This window comes from Lagopus leucura, unplaced genomic scaffold (assembly GCF_019238085.1).
Source record: "Lagopus leucura isolate 7727_CA_CO unplaced genomic scaffold, USGS_WTPT01 Super-Scaffold_73, whole genome shotgun sequence".
NCBI lineage: Eukaryota > Metazoa > Chordata > Aves > Galliformes > Phasianidae > Lagopus > Lagopus leucura.
This window is the reverse complement of record NW_024962252.1, coordinates 78,095,124-78,114,885: the sequence shown is the minus strand read 5'-3', so window position 1 is coordinate 78,114,885 and position 19,762 is coordinate 78,095,124. Positions and strand designations below refer to the sequence as shown.

General features: G+C 38.2%; 2 protein-coding genes across 8 annotated transcripts in view; one reads left to right on the top strand and one right to left on the bottom strand.

Annotated features, from left to right (window-relative positions):
- Positions 1-1,890, bottom strand: part of PREPL (prolyl endopeptidase like) — a 34,664-nt gene extending 32,774 nt beyond the window's left edge. For 4 of the 7 annotated variants that reach the window (XR_006183120.1, XM_042895344.1, XM_042895346.1 and 1 more), the window contains exons 1-2: positions 1,500-1,889; positions 364-593 (exon numbers count right to left, since the gene is read on the bottom strand). Coding sequence is in view for 6 of the 7 variants with exons in the window: in XM_042895344.1 (XP_042751278.1) it covers positions 364-564 (201 nt within the window). In the remaining variant the exon portion in view is untranslated. Of the gene's footprint in view, positions 1-363; positions 594-1,499 lie in introns of all 7 variants that reach the window. The other 3 variants (XM_042895343.1, XM_042895341.1, XM_042895342.1) reach the window with 1 other exon arrangement.
- A 40-nt stretch (positions 1,891-1,930) lies between these two features.
- Positions 1,931-19,762, top strand: part of CAMKMT (calmodulin-lysine N-methyltransferase) — a 194,315-nt gene continuing 176,483 nt past the window's right edge. Inside the window, exons 1-3 of the mRNA XM_042887140.1 lie at positions 1,931-2,029; positions 5,960-6,126; positions 14,837-14,901. Coding sequence (XP_042743074.1) covers positions 1,931-2,029; positions 5,960-6,126; positions 14,837-14,901 — 331 coding nt within the window. The remainder of the gene's footprint in view (positions 2,030-5,959; positions 6,127-14,836; positions 14,902-19,762) is intronic.

The following is a 19,762-nucleotide window of genomic DNA, read 5'->3' as shown; positions in this document are numbered from 1 at the left end:
AAAGGCCAAGTTTTTTTGAGCCAGTTCATCTTAGGATAAGTGGATGACTTCTCTCTCTCTAGAGCCCTGATGTTTTCTCCTGACACTCTGAATCTTTCCAGAAAATACTTTTTTCCCCCTTTGTTATTTTTTACAAATTGTTACAGCAGAAAAAGCAACAAAAATGCAGACTGACATCAACACAGTATAGGGAATTTGAACAAACGTATGCATCCTTGAACATAACAGAAGCCCTAGCCTTTATTCTCTCGCTTTAAGCCCTTTAGGAAGAAAGTATTTCTTTGACTTCTGAAAAACAGAGTTGGCTTCCTTAACAGATGCATCAAGACAGTTGTTGACATTGCCTATACATAAACTGCATACCTTGCAGGAAAATAACCTCCATGACAGGATTCTTCCAGGTGGCACAGTGCTGTTGCATGAACTTCTTGACCAGTCGAGGATGTGGCATTTGTTCGGTTTTATTGTACTACAAAGACATAGTGCTGGAAGATGGTTATCCTTAGGATAGTATTTAACACTGAAGCTCAGCCCTCGGACAAAAGATTTTGCAATCCAACACATGATATCCAAATCCAGTCTTGACAGTCAACCTGAAATTTATGAACATCCCAAGCTCCTGATCACTTGCACTAAGTGAAATATACATAACATAATCTGAAGATAAAGCTTCATCTTTCGAAGATCATTAGGTAAATGAGAGCAGTAAAACTGAAGGTTTTACCAAGTGATAGGTTTATAGATTGAGCTTGCATGTTAACCTGCCTCTAAGAGTGTCCAGAGGCTGGCCACAAAAATGATCCAAGGGATAGGGCACCTTCCCTACAAGGACAGGCTGAGAAAGCTGGGGCTGCTCAGCTGGAGGAAGAGAAGGCACAAGATACAACAGCAGTCTGCCAGTACTTAAAGGAGGGTTATAAGCAAGAATGGGACAGACCCTTTGGCAGGGTCTGTTGTGACAGGACGCAGGGAAACAGTTTCAAACTAAAAGAGGACATAAGGAAGAAGTCCAGTGAGGCACTGGAACAGGCTGTGCAGAGAGGTGATGGATGCCCCATCTCTGGAGACATTCAAGGTTGGGGGGCTCTTAGCAACCTGATCCAGCTGTAGGTGCCCCTGTTCAGTGCAGGGCAGCTGGACTAGGTGGTCTTTAAGGGTTCTTTCCAACTAAGGCGATTCTATGTTGCTCCAACACATGGGTCCCGGCAGCTAGGAGCTTAGCTCTGCTGAAATTATCAGCGAAGAGCAAGAAAGATGTAACTATGCATCTGACTAAATGCTGCTTTCGGGAAGCTGGTTCTTTTCTGCTTTAAAAGCTCGTTATAACAACAGAATCACTTTCAGGAGGGCTGCTTAGCGGCAAAGAAACAAACCCCACTGCGCCTGTAACTCCGGAAGGGAGGACACCCCATGTGTTCCACAGTCCTCAGCCCGTTCCCTCTCACCCTCCCGCCGAAGGCCAGAAAAGCCGGCCCCACCCCGCCAGCTCCATCCCTCACCGCGACAGCACAGCCGTGCCCGGGCCGGGCGGCTCTTCCTCCGGCCGGGCTAAGATGGCAGCGGGCTCGAGCCGCTCCGGTTTCCCGACGGCACTGCCCGTAGCAAAGATGGCGGCGGAGGGCTTCAGCCAGTCGCTGCGGTCGAGCACGGCTGTCGTCAGTCTCTGCATGCCGCTTTCTTTAGTCACTCGCGTTTCACACTGCGGGGTTCCGAACCCGCGGAAGCCCTGTTTTGAGGCGCGCCCTCACCCCTACAGAGCCGCGCGCACTACAGCAGATGCGCCGCGCCCTCAGGCAACGTGCTACTGCCATTAACAAAGATGGCGCCCCGCTTCCTCTCTCTCAAGCCTTAGCCCGGCCGGTCCCAGCACCGCAGGGCCGCCGCTCCCCACTCCGCGCTCTCTCGTTGCCTCAACCCCAGGCGTTCCCGCATGGCTGAGGCTGCCGGCTCCCCGCGCCGCCCCGCCGCGGGCAGGTGCGGAGGGAGCGGTGCGGGAGCGGCGAGAGCCCGCTGGCGGCTGCTCGGACAGGTAGGGGGAGCCCGCGGGCGGGAAGGGGTCGTGGCGGGGCGGCGGGCGGAGCGGGACTCGCAGGGAACGGATTCCATTCGTGAGGGAGGGGTGCGGGTGTTCGCTGCGCTCAGCTCCTGGGCTTTTTCCATGTGTTTGTTAGTCTCGAGTTTGTAAATTGTTTGCGGCAGAATGAAGCTGCTGGGTAATGAAACAATTTGTAAGAAGGAGGGGCATATGCATTAGCTACTGCTCTTGTGTAGGGATGGAATGGTTCCAGATTATGCTGTAGCTGGTTAGGACAAAACTTCTGCGTGTAAAGACCAAATAAGTGCCATACGTCTGAGCGGAGTTTGCACTGCACCAGCTCTGAATTCGGCTTTTGGTGCGGCCAGGCTATAAACAATCAGGTACAAGAAATCTAGTGAACTTCAAGTAATTGTCTCTATAGGGAGCATTAATGTGTTCTTAACATACTGAGTGATAAAGTACCAAGGGACCTTAATTGAGATCTGTGGAAATCCAGGATCTGAAACAGAAGGCAGACTGGTCTGCCCTCTGGCTGGCTGGCTTTTTTCTTTTTTAATGTCTTGTCTTTTTACGAATGATGGATGGTGGGGTTTTTTTGTTTCTTTTTTTTCATGTTTTGATTATGACACAGAATCATTGAATCGTTTGTGTTGGAAGGGATCCTTAAAGGCTACCTAGTTCAACTCCCCTGTAATAAACAGGGACACCTACAGCTACATCACATTGCTCAGAGCTCCCCCAGCCTGACCCTGAGTGTCTCCAGGAATGGAACATCTACCACCTCTCAATGTGTTCCTGTGCCTCACTGCCTCTCTTCTGCCTAAGGAAGAAGTAAAGAACCTTATACTCTAAATCCCTCCTCTTTTAGTTTGAAACTGTTTTCATGTGTCCTAACAACAGACCCTGCTAAAAAGTCTGTCCCATTCTTTCTTATGGCCCCCCTTTAGATACTGAAATGCCACTCGTGAATCTCCCTGGAGCCTTCACTTCTCCAGGCTGATCAGCCCCAGCTCTCTCAGCCTGTCCTTGTAGAGAGGTGTTCCATCCCTTGAATCATTTTTGTGGCCCTCCTCTGGATGTTACATAAAATCATAGAATACTCCCAATTGGAAAGGACTGATAAGGATCAAGTCCATCTCCTGTTTCCACACAGGACCACCCAAAAATCAGATCATATGTCTGAGAGTGTTGTCCAGCAGGCTGTTAGCAGATAGCTCTCGCTTTTATTTATTTATTTATTTGTTTATTGTCTTTTGGAAGTACTGTATGTCCACTGGACTATGTAGGTTCAAAACAAGCAAGTAGACCAGAGCTCTTACAATGAAGCAAGCAGCAGTGGATTACTTGAACAAATCTGCGGGGTTATTGGGTTTGATTTCTTTTGAGTCTGAAGCTTGCAGATGGTATTTGAGCTCATCCCTGCCTCTAAGTTACGTTTCTCTGCAGTGACTGAGTTGTCCTTCCGCAGTGGGGATGTTGGTACAGATGCACCCTGCATCTTCAGGACTAGTGCTGAGCTGAAGCCCACATACATTGCAAAAACCTGGAGATACATCCATCCTGCTGGTTTTATAGGTCCCTGGCAGATACCCATTTAGAATGGCAGCATTCAGGAAATTTGGAAGATTCAAGTTCACTGAAAGGGCACCATGAAATTACGGAGGACCATTTTTCAAAGTTTTTGAAATAGAAGTTTAAGTAGATTTGTCACATTCTGTTGTTTGGTTTTTTGGTTTTTCTTTTTTTTTTTGGTGGTGGTGGTGGATTATGCAGAACAGCAGGCTGTTTTTGTAGACTGTAACAAAAATTGTGATGCTTTTAAGAGCTGACTAAGAAAAAATACTTTGATCCTAATGTGAAAATGCAGAGTTAAATATAAATAATGCAGCATATTCTTCCCTTGTGCTCTGCTTTCTCAGTTATATTTAGGTTTTTAAAAGATTTGACCTGCTGTTATAATTTTCTAATATTGGACCTCATAATTCTAGTTTGAGGCTGAGAGAAAAATGTTCTTTTGAGTGCTCAAATACTCATTAGATTTTCTACTAATCTAGAGAATATATTTTACAGAGTAGGTAGAAGATATCTCTGTAGAAAACAACAGCAGCAACAACAACAAAACAGAAAAATGTCACTGCTGGATTTTTTTTTTTTTCCTGTTAGTTAGTAATGTCTTGCTTTTGCTTTAAGAAAGCCTCCAAACAGCATTCTTTTCTAAAAATTAGGTCTTGGTGGATTTCTTTAGTTGTCAAGGTGTTTCATTTCAAGATATACTGCTATTATATTATATTCTGGTTGTCTTTTAATTCAGTTCTCCCTTTTTGATAGTTTTGTGATTTTCTTTGTGTTTGTATTTTTCTCATGTATAACATGAGTAGAAGAAATGGCGTGGACAGCACACAGCCATTTTTAATATTTTGATAAGAATGCCTGTGCCTTTCATATGCTGAGCCCTGCTGATGAAAAAAAGATCCAAAAGCAATAAGCCTGATGCATCAGACCTGCTATTAGAAACTAACAGCATAGCAAATACAATTGTTCTGCTCCTGTATGTAGTACTTCCAAGTATTCTACAAAATAATAGGTCATGGCACCAAATTGTAAGGCTGCTGGATCTGAGTGCATTTCCAGTTAAAGCACGGTCGACAAAGGTTGGGTGCAGCAAAAATCACTGACCCGTTATTTTCTTGTACGCATTCAGTATGCAAAGCTTCCATTTCTGGAGAGCTGCTTCTTGTTTGACTTCAGATTTAGCTCTAGTTGGCAAAAACATGAAAATTGCAGTGTGCTCCTACTCAATAGAGCTATCTCATGCAGCTCTATTCATCTCTAGTGATGAGTTTATTTTCTGCTCCATTTTTTCATCATTGTGGAGTGCTTATGCACCTTGATTTGAAAACTGTTGTGGTGATTATTTACATTTTTTTGTCCATTGTTAAAAGAAAGAACTTACATCCAGGACTTCTCTTCTCCTTCCACATCGCTGACCTGAAGAATTACCTTTTATGTGTGGCATGAAAATGCTAGTTGCCTTTGTCATGGTGGTACAGCTTGAACAAGCTGGGCACAGGCTTTCCCATATGGAGGAGTTGGTAACACACTCCTGGAAAGCAGGGTTGAGTGCAGCATGCTGTGCAGGACAGTGGGCTCGCATTGTCCCTTTCCTAAGCAAATATTTTAATTCTTGTAGCTACTACAAAAAATGTAAGTGGCCACGTTCTCTGCCTATGCTATTGCTTTGAATTCTTTGGCTTCTTAGTGCTGGATTTGGTGCTGTCAATGTATTTGAGGGTTGTGGAAAGGTTGGCCAATGATATGGGATTTCTAGTTGTAGTATCTCAAAGTCTGGAGACTGTTACAGGTGGCAAATTTGTCAGCAGCTGTGCAAAAGTGTCATAGCAGACTTCCGACGTAGTAAGTGGTTTACCTGGCAAAAACATAGCACTAGGGCACATGAGGATCATGGTTTGGAGCTGTCATTTAAATTCCATGGAAGACGTCTATGCTTTCTCATTTCATTCACAGGGACAGTGAGTGGGACTGAAATTGCATGGTGAAAGCCCTGCTTGGTCTGTCAGACTTCTGTTGTGGTGATTCAAGAGCAGGAGAGAACTCAATCTGCCTATCTAATTCTGGCATGGGTTTGCTGGAGGCAGAGTTTAAAAAGCAACTTTATTTGGGAACACAATACATTTGCTTTAGAGTTCTTGAGACATAATACATTTGTAATCCATTCTCTTGACTCCTATAGTGAATATTTTTCTCAGGCTTGACATGCTTGGACTAGTTATTCATAGCTATTAGCTAGCAACATAGCTGTTATGGTTGATGCCATTCTTGTCTTATAGTTAAAGAAGCCTGTATTTGTTCTTTTCTTGAAAAGTTTTTTTCTTAATGTTTAATTTATTCTTCATTTCAAAGGTTCTGAAGAAAAAGCACTTGAAAGATGTGCATCTCCAACAAGTGTCTGTGAGAAGATTCACGTCGTTCAATCTCTTTTCAGTAGATGGCCAGAATACTGAAGAGGAAACTGGGATCTGGGTTCAGTATAAAAGCATCTTTTATCCTGAGTATAGTGTGTCCATAAGGTAATCATCATTTAAGTACTTCCTAAGATATTGCACAGAGTATAAAATTTATTCTCATTCTTGAAGGGTTCTGTAAAAATAGGACGTAGTTTACAAATAAATTGTTAGATGTTATCTGTAGTTGTTCATTACAGAAAGCAGGTTGTCTGTGGTGGTGGTGTTTGCTTAGATTTTCTTTTCAGTACCTCTCAGTTAAGTGCCTGAGTTTGATATATATACTGATGATTGTACTTATAACAGAATGCAAAGACAAGCATTTGTTAAGTACTTACAGTGGCTTTCTGTTTTGGCATTCTCGTGATGTTAAAAAGGAGGTAAAAACTGAAGAAATTTATTTATTATTTATAATTTTAATCAAAATTTTTGGTGACGTGATATTATTCATCAAATTCTGAAGGCTTTTTATTAGTGATCTGTATTTTATTGAATTTTCTAGATTCCTGTGAAACTCAATGATAGTTTGGAAACCAACTGGTAAAACAAGAGAATATAAGAATTCCTCTTCGTACGGGAAGGGTTAATTTCTAATGGAAGAATAGGTTTTATATCAGAGTAGATAAAACAAAAGATAAAGAATACAATCTGAAAGAATTGTTAGTAAATTCTCAGTAACAAAACAGAAAACTTTATAGCTCTGTCCATTCATTACTGTGTTTTTTCTTTCTTGCTTTTTCGCGGTTTTATGCATACCTGTAACTTGGTTTTGCCTCAACAGGTATCACTGCAACAGTAACTTAAGCATCTCTGAATCAAAACTTGTTCTACAGCCTCTCATTAAGCCTGCTGAGTGTGTTGGACTTCGTGTTCTGTGCAAAATGTAAAATCTGGAGAGTCTGACTCATGGAAATTTTGTAATACGCTTCTTGTTTAAGTAGGACCATCAGTAAAAGTCAGTCTTAGAAACTAAGATCTAACAAAAACAAATGACCACCCTTAACTCTGACATTTTTACAAAGTTATAAACAAAAACATTCAAAACACACAAAGCAACTGTATGCGGATTGTCTTAAATCTGCAGCATAGTGTAAAGACATGTATGAAATTATTTAAGGCTTTACAAAGCTTTAACATTGCTTTTTTTTTTTTTTTTTCATGCTTAAGCTTACAGAAAGTAAAGGTTGTCAGAAGATAACCTTTCAATTTGAAAATTCTGCCTAACTATGATGGAAGTATGGATGATTTTGCATATGGGCTTTTCCAGTGAGCTGTTGAATAATGCAAGGGATTCTGCCAGGTTTTCACAGTCTACCTAATCTCTTTATGCAGTGTCTGTGCTCCCTGGTTGTATGTCTTCAGAAACACACTGACAGTAGGAAATATTCGATAGAATTTTGGCTGAGCAAGTCCTTTAGACTGTTGTCTTTTACTTCTTCATTCAGCCTCCTTAGTTGACTACTGTGATTTGCAGTACTTGGTGTCACTTACTTGATTGACTATTTAGAAGAATTTTAAGGTATGACACAAGTTAAAGTTCAGCTGTACTGGCACTGCGAAAGCGAAGCAGATGCTGGGCTGATCTCGATGTCGTGTGGTGTTTGAGCTCTTCTGTTTCCATCACTTCCCGTGTGTAGTGGAAATGCTAAGTCACAGCTTGAAGCAGTGATTGAACACCTGGTGGGAAGACAGGGCCAACCCAAAGGAGCTCAGGTGCATGTTATGCACCTGAGTGCTGGAAGGGGTGGAGCCAGGATCCACCACATCTCAGACCTTGTTTAAGGATTGGCAGTGGAGGCAGAGGTATCTCAGTGGAGATTCTTGTGTACCTGAGGCCTTCCAAAGGTAAGCAGATTCTTTTGTTTGTGTGCCTATAGCTGTTGCATTTGAACAGGTCCTTGCTTGCTGAAGTTTAGGACTTTGCTACTCTGCTGTCATTGCTGTACTTTCCATCGTGTTACACCATGTCATTTATTTATTTATTTATTTTTGGCTAAGGGTAACTTCGTTGATAGTGGGACACAGCTCGAATTATTAGATCATGGTCATATTTCTTAATGTGTGGCTTAATCATTGTCCATCATGGTATACTACATTACTGAGCACAGGCATTTTATTTTTATCTTTCGTGAGTTTTGCCAATACAAAATAGTTTCTAAATAGTTTCACAAATAGTTTCTGTGCTGGAGCAAGCTCCCATTTCAATACAAAAAATATGTATTGAAAGTGATGGAAAACTGTCTCCTGGTGAGGATTTCTTTTTTCCCCTCTTTATTTATTTATTTATTTATTTATTTTCCTAGAGAATGCTTGATGATTGCTGTAAATGGTAATCAGGGTGATCATTTAAGAACAATGATCAGAAATTATGTACTTTTGCATTTCTTTGTTGAACCAGTAACAATAGACAGCATATATTTATTATTTCAAAGTATCGAAGGTCGGTGAAGAATTTCTCCTTTTTCTCCTTCGCTGTGTGCTTTGTCAAAGTATAAATAGCTGCACTAAAATCCAGTTTATTGTGTCTGTGTCAAATTTTCTTTCCTACTTTTGCAGAAGCGGTATTTTAGGGTGGTAAACTTAGCAACTCAGCAGACACAGCACATTAACAGTTCTCCTTGCTGAAACTTGTGTGTCTAGAAGATAGGTCTTGGAGTTAGCTTTCTTGATTTTTTTTTGAGAACTGAGCATGTCTTAGAAACTTAAGTCTTTCTTTCATTTTTCTCCTCCTGTTGGCAAAATGTTATTTATCATTTTCATTAATAGAAACAGTTTGAACTAGATACAGCAACACGTTATTAACATATTGCTAGCAATAAGAACATCTTCCAGGTAAATTAGAACTGTGTGCTCTAGTAGGAGGGACTTTTCATAGCAACATCTTTCTCTGACAAAAAGTGCTTTTGAATTTTCATCCATATGTTTTCTTTATGTATTAACATCTATTTGGGATAGCTCATTGCTTATGTTGTATGTTGGAAGTGTTGTCAACTAATATCTTGACAAGACTAGATACTTTAGAAAGTTCATAAGGTTGATAGTGGCTTTTGGCAAAAAGTCTAAAGGTCAACCTATATCAGTTCAAGGGCTATCAAAACAGATCAAATTGTGTATTCAGACATGCTATGACCTAGCTGGAATTACTGTTCTACAGGGACCAGGGGACCAGTTGGTTAGGCAAATAAAAGCTTCAATAGGTGCTACCAGTTGTGTACGTGACTTTCTGATTTTCTCAAAGCAACTTGTTTTTATTAGCTGCCATTTTTCTAGCCAAATTCAGGCTGGGTTTCCATTTCGGGGGGGGGAAAAGCCTATGCAATGCTTTTCTGTCAGTCATATATTTTAGAATCATTTTTTCGTAAGAAATCTTTCAAAACAGGAAGCCAGGAGAACCTCATGTAAGGCAAATTGCACTTTAAAAAAAAAAAAAAAAAAATCCAAATGGCCTGTTAAGCATACTGGAGATTGTTGTTTAATGAAATGTAGATTTACGGCATCTGGTGGGAAGTGGTTTTTTAAGAATACCTAAACCTTAGTACTAAAATACTTCACAATAGTTTTGGGATACGAAAGGAGTATCTGAGGAGCACTTTTCATTTTGACGCTATTTTTCACTACTAAAAAAAATGTCCTGTCCTGTGATTCAGAACCTCTGCTGAGTAAGTGAGACTTGTTTGGATCGGTAATATCTTTGTTGCATCTACACACTACATCCTTGTCTTAATGTTACGCGTTGGGTGGCTACATGCATGGAATTGCACAGAATCACAGAGCTGTGGAGGCCTCTGGAAGTCATCAGAGATCATAACGGTGTAGTATCTCCCTGTGGCAATGCTGCTTGTCTTTTAAACATGAAAATTATTTTGTTTCTTTTTTTAATTGAAGCTTAAAAAATGAGTCATCAATGTCATTACGTTTTCAGGATATAGATTTAGTTTAAAACTGTAGGCTCATTTTAAGCAGTTAGAGGGGAAAGCAAGTTATTTTTGTGGTAAAGTATCTTCCACTGATCAGTAATTTGGTGTTTCAAATACTGAAATGCTGAACTGAAAAGTAAAATGCCAGCAGCTTACAGGTATGTTTAAATCTTTATAGAGAGTATAAAGTGTTCTTTGCAAAGTGTCGTGCCTTTATTCTGAGTATAGCAAAAATATGGAGGAAATTATGAGATTATTCTAGACTTTTGGTTTAGAAATGAGAGACTTGTTATTTGTTCATGGCAGGTGAAATGTTAGAATATGGTTTAGGATTGAATTCCACTGGATATTCCTGTAGGGTATTTCTGCTAATAGCATTTTGAAATTCTAATGGTTAGGGGATTTTTTTATTTATTTTTTTAGGTCTAGACATGAATTGAAAGAAAGCAGATGTGAAGGAATATTGCCTATGTATTGTGGCTAGTTTGTGAAGATGTAACAATCTTGCTTATTCAAATTATTGCATGCTAAGAGACAGCATATGAATTTGGAAGCATAAATATTAGGCTCAGGAGGAAGGAATTGAGGAAAAAGCTAAGAAGTTATTTGGCAGCACTGAACTAAAATGTTTGCATCATATTGTCCAAGAGAGCCTATAAAAAGAATTTGTAGATTAAAAAAAGCTGTTGTTTTGATTTCTTACTGTATTAAGCTGAGATCTTAAACTGAAGTGAAAGAGAAGTTTGTCTTGTTTTCCTGTATTCTGTCCCAGAAAAAGCATCTAATCTATCTGGATGAGGTGCTGTGAGATATGGTTCTCTAGCTGTGGTAGTAATGATGATGGGAGGACGGATGGACTGGATGATATTGTAGGTCCTTTCCAACCTTGTGATTCTGTGATCAGATAACAAAGCTTATAGATAATTCTGAGGTTCTCATTGGACTGTTGTGACAACTGATGGTGACACCCTGCAGTCTTTGTTTTAAAGTCCCCTTAGCAGCAGCTGTCTTACTCTTATTCTGTCTTGCATTTTCCTCAAACACTTAGCTTTCTTTTGTATCTAGGTTAATAACACTTTTTGATGTGTTGTTTCTCCTACCTGCTCCAAAGCACTATATACATATAGCTTAACTTAATTTTTGTCGTTTTCTTTAAGTATGGTATTGCTTTCCTCATTCTGTTGAAGAGTAACATAAAGCAAGGAATGGAACTTAGTTTAGTTTCATGATTGATGGAAAGCATGCCTTAATAGGGGAGCTGCTGAATTATTATCTTCAGTTTACTGCCTACAACTCTTCCTGAACTGAAGAGGAAGAAATATTATTATATTTTAATACTTATGTCCCTTTCCCTATATGACTTTATACATCCAAAGTTCATTGTTCACAGTTGAAAGTAAGGATTTTTGCTTTGTATCAGGAGAGATATTAATTAAATTGATCTATTGTTCTTAATTTTGCCTCCTGTAACTTATTGCCTCAGCCATAGAAATTTTTGCATGCTGCACCTTGAAGACTTGTAGTAAGAATGCTATAGATTAGGTTAACCATGCTGAGCTGAAATCCTTCGTGCATGTTGCTTACTAATGCTCATATGAAGTACTTTCTATGTTGATCTCAGCAATCGTAGCTTTGAACTATTTTTGCTTGCACTGGGCAACATCTGTAGTGTATTCCAGTACTCATATACTCAATATTAATGGTTTTCTGTACTTGGGATGCCTGTGAGAATTCATGGGAGACTGAGATTTGTGAGAATTCATTTGGGATTGAGATTTAGCTACCAACTCCTGTGATTTCTTGACTTTCAGAATATAGTGTATGTGATTTTTCACAAATGCCTCATGGGCAGCTTCTTCAAAATACTGTTGGAAGCTGCTAATATAAAAAGCATTTATAGAAACAAGGTGTGATGTGTACTGCATCACGTTTGTTTTTTTTTCCTGAGCTAGGTAATGGAAGATCAGCTGATGGACTGAGGCCGAGAAGGAGCAACACTTACAGAACTGCTGGGGTAGAGCAGTGTAGAGCTGTGGATCTCAAGTTAGAGACGGTGTGTTTTAGGAATGGCACTGAGTAGTGTGATATTGATGGCAGGCTTCAGGTTTAGGGAATATCTGTGTTTACAGATAAATGGAACTTTTAGTCTACGAGTTCCATTTGTGATGGACTTGTTACTGACTTGGAGTAGCTTTACATTTGTCCGTAATGGCAATATGTGTAAAATCTGAGATGTCATTTCCAGAATAAGAATGGCTTTGCTATCTGGGTGACTCTTGAGATAATGGCTACTCCTCTCATTCTAGGTGGTTGAGTTTGCTCTTTGCTTTTGTTCAGTGAAGGTTTCATGAGCTGATCAGACTAAAGGAAGCAGATGTTAAACCCTGACCAATTTCAGGATGAGTGTGAACTGGAATAGAGAAGGAGGAGGATGTCCTTTATTGCAAAGCTGTATCTTTCTCATCGTTTAATTATGGGTCACATATGTGCTTGCCATGAATGGTATTTGTAAAAGCAAGAAAAAGGTACCCAGAAAGCAATTGAGAGAAAGAGACTCTGTATTCAATGCAAAATGCCACCACTGGCTAAGACAGCAAAATTTAGGGTGTGTTGTGTTTGTACTTGAATGTCACAACCTTTTGGGTATTGAGTATGAAATGCTAGAATATGTTTGAAATTTGGGTGTGTATTGATTTAAATCATAGAAAACTGTCATCAGAGGAAAAACTGATCCTTAACAAAAGCTATATAAAAAGAGTAACTGTAGATGAAACTCATTTCTTAATTAAAAAAAAAAAAATTACATATATTTTAATAGAATATCTTCAAAAATTCGGGATAACCTTGGAAACAACAGAAGTGGGCAGACATCCATCATGGAATCTTACCTTACTTGTAAAGCAGATGTAATTTCATCTCCAGTTTAAAATTATTATTTTAGAAACAGCCTGAAATTTGGTTTGGTGGTAACTTAAGGACAGTGCTATTATTGTATCAGTTTTCCATTTTGCTTTTTGTCTTTTGACCCTGGAGGTATAAATTGTATTGTTTTTTAGCCCAGGACATTCCACATCTATTTTTCTTTCTTCATAGTGTCCTGTTAAAAATATTAGTACTACAGTGCTAAATTGTTCATCCTTTCCTCTGTTTGCTGATCTTGGAGGGTTTTTTTTGTTTTGTTTTGTTTTGTTTTTAATGATAAATCTCTTTTATTTGTGGACTATGAATGCATAGGAATCAGAAAAAAAACAGTTTCTTATTTGAGGATTAAACTGAGCAAAGATAAGTTTTCTTGTTTTGTTTTTATTTCTGCATCTTTTCCCTGTAGTCTTACCGGTGTTCAGAGAACAGACATTCACAACCATCTGGGAGACCCTGAGATTGTCACAAACACACATGGTTATACAGTTGGGATGCTAAGGAGCCAGCAGAACTATCAATCCTGATCATTTTTCTGTGACTTCGTTTGGATTAACTCTGTTGGATCAGTTGCCCAGTCTGACTGAAACCAAACTTGTTAAAGAAGGAAGAAGAGAAAGTAAATTGCTAGTGCAGGAGTTCCATCAAGATACTTGTAGGCTTCCACCCTCAAATGCAACCAAGGAATTTGTTTTTGTTAATGTAGCTAGAAGGAAAGTTTTGATGTTCAGTTGAAGGATGCTTTTAATGTCTTTCATACGTTTTCTTGTCCCCATCATCTGTGACCTTATTTCAGTTTCTGTTACCCTTTTTTTTTCTTTAAGAATTAGTCCATTTGGCATTTGGTACTTCTCAGAAATTAATGTTTAATTACAAATGTTATGCTACAAATATCTTTTGGAACTAAAAATACACAGTTTCAAATCTGGGAAAAAATTTTTCTCCTATCTTTACAGCAGTGTTCTATCAAGAAAAAAAAATAAGCTGAGAGAATGAGCACCAATTTTGTAAACGCTGAAGCTTTTTTATTCTGTTAATTGTTCAAAATTAGTATGATCATGAACACCCCTGGAAGCTGTATTAGAAACTTTAAAAGACTGCGTTTTTGCATTTTGCTACCTTGCCAAATTAGTTTTAGAACTTTTGTATGCATTTGTGGAAGACCTGTGTGATGTAATTATTCTAGAGTGAAAGATTTCCTAGCTTTTTTTCTTTCGGGCCTAAATTAGCTTGGAGTAGTTAACAAATATATGCACATATAGTTCATGTTTTGGGAGTCTAGTTAGTTTGACATCTGTAACACAGGAAGATTCTTAAGCAAATTCATGCTCAAATTTGATGTGGTTTCCTTCTGCAGGTTGCCACTGATTTCCTCACTGTTCTCTAAAATTTGAAGCTTATATGAAATCTAATTAATTATCCCCAGTTTTGAATGTTCATTTTACTTGAATTATACAAATATAAAACCAAAGAGAATGCAGTTCACTGAACAGAATCAGTTTAATTGTTGATGTTATTTAAATGTTCTTGATTTTTTTTTTATTTTATTTTTTTTGTGTGTGTGTGTGGAGAAAAATAGGAGTTTGTTTACCGCTGTTTAAAAATACTCTTTTTTTTCTCTTTGAAGAAATTGCTGTACTAAAATTCTTCCTTTCCTATATGTGGTTTCCACTAGGCTGAAACTTATTCCTTTTGGAAAAGAAAAAGAAAAAAAGATAAACTATTAGTTTCTGAGGAACGGTTTCTTGATTCATGAATTTCAGTGGTAAATCTTTGAAGACCACTGATTGTCTCCCAGTTTTGCCTCTAGTTGGTAAAGTAGTATCTGTGAAAAGAAGTGGGTGAGAAATGGACACCATGTGCAGTGAACCTCTTTTTTGAAGTGGGTTTTTTTTGTTGTTGTTTGTATGTTGGTGAATTTGCTGTTTGTTTTCTTCTAGGTTGCACAATGGACTCCTAAACGTTAAAGATGTTCTTACAAGCTTTGACAACACAGGAAATGTCTGTAAGTCCGTTGTTTATTTAGATACAGTACTGTGTCGCTAGAATTGAAATTGCATTTCGTTTATCTGAGAAACCCTGCTAGTGTGATCAGATATGCTGATTTAACTACCATAGCACTTCATATTGCAGTGGTTTATGTAGTTTGGTTTATGTGGTTTATGTTGTTTGGGTGTACATCCTTGAAATGTCCCAATGCAAGTTCATCTTTGTGTTCTGTGTCAGAAAAATTGAACTGGGTTGGACAAAATTTGAGTTTAGTCCATTGATTTGTCTTGGCTCGTGGCCATCTCTCGATATCTGAGCAACAGTGTAAAAACAGGGGAAACGTAATGATACTTCTGTCCTGCAGAAGGGATGCTTATACCAGAGAAAAACAAAAGAAAGCACTCAGTCGAGTTGTGAAATTCCTCTCCATGGGATGTTTTGGCTTGTAGAACATCCAGTGGGCTCTAAAGACAGAGGAAAAAAATTATGGAAGAAAAATTCACTGTAGCTATTAAATATGAAAGTATCGGTTATGATTCAGGAATTGCTAGATGGTAGAACAATTAATGGGGCAGCAGGATGATATCTTTGTCCTGGTCTTGAACTCTTGTCTAAGCATGAGCTGCTGGCCGCATTAATCTTAAACAAGATAAGCATTAAGTGGACCTTCAGTGTCTGACCCAGTCTGGCTCTGCTTCTCTATACTCATTAATAAAATGTTACATGCTGTTAATGGACTCAATTATAAAATTTTAGCAGACTCTAAGAAGCCAAATAAAAAATAATTATACATGTTTTTAATGTAATAATTACCATTATTTAATTTACATTTACAGATATATAAATATTTCTTTTTTGATAAGGCTTTTTTGCCTAATTTCTCAGGAGGGGTTGCTCTCAAAGAAGGAAACTTAAAGAACAGAGCTAGGGAGCCTCTGTAAGTCTGTGAAATATTCAGCAAATGTGCATGTATCTTTTCTTCATTATCAAAGCTATAAGATAATCATATATTGGAGCAGATTTTATTGCATCTCAGAACTCCCATCTTTGTATTCCAGAGCTGTTTCAACAAACAGGGGCTTTTCATTAGACCAAAAAAAAAAAAAAAGTAAAATAAACTTGTTTTCAAATGGAAAAAAAATCATAAGCCCTCTGCTCTCCTTTTTAAATTTGCTACATTTCATTTGGTTATTAATATTGAGAATACTGGCACAGGCCTGCCACAAAATACATTAGGGTTTCAGTTTGTCAAGAAGGGAAATTTTTTATGATTTCAGAATGAAAATTATATCTAAGGACTATATAAATATCCAAATGAGTAAGTCTGAGGGGGAAAAAAAACACATTCGTAATTATTGCTGATGTCAGGTAGAGATGTAGGCATCATGATCTAGATAAAGAAAATATTTAGATTTAAGATATTTAGGATCTGGCAGAAAATGCTTTGGTTATATAAGAGAAGGCATTTAAAGGGATTTGATGCTGTAGATTCCTCAAATAGGGAACTAAGGGAACTTTTGTAACCACTTACTTTTTTTATTCATAAGTTTTACCTAATAAGGGGAAAGAGAGGAACAAGGCACTGTACCTTTAAGTATTGTTAGCTGCTTTATCTTTGTTCTTTGTGTAAACACTTAGATTGTGATTGATCTATACAAATTTCCTTGCTAACACACAAATAAATTACTCTTCTAAAGTTTTATATGCTTTTCTATTGTTAAATGTGCTGTTGACTCTTTTATTAACCTTTTCAGTATTTCAGCCACTTTCCTATTGATTACAGATAGCAGAACAAGACTCACCACTCTAATAGGCACAATGCCAGTGCTAACTTAGAAGTAATATGGCTTTTGTGGTTCTTACTGTTTCTCTGTATATATGAAGATTCACATTTGTCCCTTTGGCTTCAGTACTGCCTTGAAGGTTCATGCTGTGCCATTATACAGTGTTTGCTAAGCAATTTTCCAATTTGCTTCCTTGTTTTTAAATGTCTTTATCTCTCTCTATTGATGTGCATATTTATGCCCATTTTACTAAGCACTCTACATTACACTGTATCAAGGTAACTGTAAATTAGTTATTTTTCTGACAGCTTTACGGTAGTGGCTTGAAGTGTAATCACAGAATGGCTTGGCTTGGAAGGGTCCTTTAAAGCTTGTCTGATTTCAACCCCTTGCTGTGGGCAGAGTAGCTGCCCACTAAATCAGGCTTCCCAGGGTCCCATTTGACCTGGCCTGAAATGCCTTCAGGTATAGGGCATCCACACCTTCTCCAGGCAACCTCAGAGCCTTGTCACACTCTGAATAAATAATTTCTGCCTAATATCTAACCTGAGTCTCCACTCCTTTAGATTAAAGCCATTTTCCCTTCTTCTATCTCTGTAAGACAACGTAAGAAGTTGGTCTCCCTCCTCTGTTTATAAGCTCTCCTCAGGTAATGGAAGGCTGCAATAAAGCATAGTAGTAATAATCGTATTTCCTTGCTACTGTCCTTATGGAATAAAGGTGCCCACTGTTCAAGCCAGAACTGCTATGTATTGCATCACCGTAATAAAGTTTCCCCAACTGTGTGCTACTGAGCTGCTCTATTTGGATCACTGCTGATAGGATGATGTGAGTGCACATATTCATTGATCTGAAATGACTTTTTCTTTGGCCTCTGTGTATTTCTTGCTTCTTTTAGTGATAATCCACTGTGGAAATGGAAGATGATAATCCTGCCTCCTTTCACTTTTTTTTTTTTTTTTTTTTTTTTGTAGAGTAACTACAGTTCTTATATTTTGAACGCTGGGACTTGATTTTTTTTTTTAACAAGTGATATGATGTTATTTACAACAATAACAACTTTATCAGGTGATAGTCTGCCCTAAAAAAGATTTCACAAGTATTTTTTTTAGCATTTAACAGTATTAGGTTATTTCTTCTAATATTCAGTATTAGTGGAGCTATCCGTTACTGAACGGTCCCATCAACAGCATTGTGCTCCATGAGGATATAAATAATAAATCTATAAATAACTATAGAATTTAATGTTCTTTTCAGGACGCGCTGCATAGTCATGACTTATTTACAGGGCACTAAACTTAAATGATTTGGGCTGAAATAATCAGAAAATATTTAATTATTTTAGTGTTCTGCATGTTTTGACTACCATGCTGAATCAGGAAGGTTAATATTTTGCTACAGACTACTGAACATGAAATAATTGTCTGTTAAACAAGTAAGGTGTTGTAAAAACTGAAATATTTTGCATATTACATCATTTGAATCCTTTCAAATAACACTTGTTTTCTTTGATTGGTGTTTCTAATAATATTTTTAAGTATTTTGCATTTAAAAAAAAAAAAAAAAAACTTTTGTGGGGGAGCATTTCTGTAGTCTTTTTGTTTCACTTTGATCTTTCTGCTCGTGGCCATGTCACCATACACTGCCAAAAGAAGAGTGGTAGAGCAGATTCCAGTTAACACCATTTTCTCCACGCTCCCAGTACGCACAAACTCAGTATAAGATGTGCCACTAGCTGGCAGCATTATATAAAATTTCAGAAAGCAGCTTTTGAGGAATACTTGTGACTGCTTCCTGAAGTGCAGCCCTACACCAGTAAGACTTCAGGGAAAAGATGGTGCCAAGTGCAGTAGCTGTAAATGGCGTATTGCTGGTCTCCCAAGTGTTGACACCAGAAATTGCACAAAGTCTTGTTTGGATTTGGTATTCACGTTTTTTTTGTTTTTGTTTTTTTTTTTTTTTTTTTTTGTTTGTTTGTTTTTTGTTTGTTTTTAAAGAAGCATTACTAAAGGTCCATTTTCATTGTAGGATCATTGTCATGAGTGAAAATCGACACTGCAATTTTACTTTCTTTTTTTCTGGGAAAGTAAAATTTTTTTTGGTATCTGTCATGTTCATCTGCTGTGAGAGAGCAGTTTGCATGTGAAAACTCTAAACAGCTTCTCCACACAGATAGGATGCAATGCTAAATGCATTCCATTCAGCTTTAATCCTGTGCATAAACAGGAAGCAGGGGAAAAAAAACAGTGCTGAGATAGACGAAAGGATTGGTGTGCTCCTTTTAGACAACAGCATGCCATCTGTTGAAAGATGGTACATCCTGTGGCCATCTCTAGTCATAAGACAATCCTTTTAAAAGAACTGATGGATCCCAGGCAGAAGGCTGAGTGGTGGCACTGTGGGTAGCATCAGCTGGCTCTGGGAGCCACGTGCCACATTCATCCTTTCAGGGGAAAATCTCTTCTGTGAAAGACTTCCCAAAAACAGGAGAAATTCAAGAATGAACTTACATAAATGATCTCCTTCCACTGACTGTTTTAGTAACAGGAGAAAGCTGTTGTGACTGAAGAGTTTGTATAATCATTTCCCTTCAAATTATGTATATTGTTTAGTCCTATCCCTTCAAATTGCGCATTAATTTCAGTTAAATGATCAAGGGCCAAAATACGATAGATAGATATTTACTAATTGCAACAAGTCTAAGCAAGATGCAATGTCTGTAAGGCAGAATTTTAAGCAATGACATAAACTGTGCTTTGGGATTTTCATCTGGTAGTATTCCCAAAACACATTTTATTTCACTGCTTTCTTAAAACTCTGCTTTTCAGAATGTTAACACAGAAATAGGAGCAAGGTATTCTAGTGTTCATGTAGTACAAATTGCACATATGCTATATGTAGTAATAAAATAGTGTCTTGTAAACTACACCTAATGTTGGTTGACGGTATAACCATTTGCAAGAAACATGCTCAATACATACTCATTTTCTACTTAGTAGTGTACAATCACATGTTTTGGAACTGAAAAACAGCAGAGGGTGCTACAGTTACAGAGCTTTCCAGACACATTGCAAAGCTGCTGTTTCTGTGGTC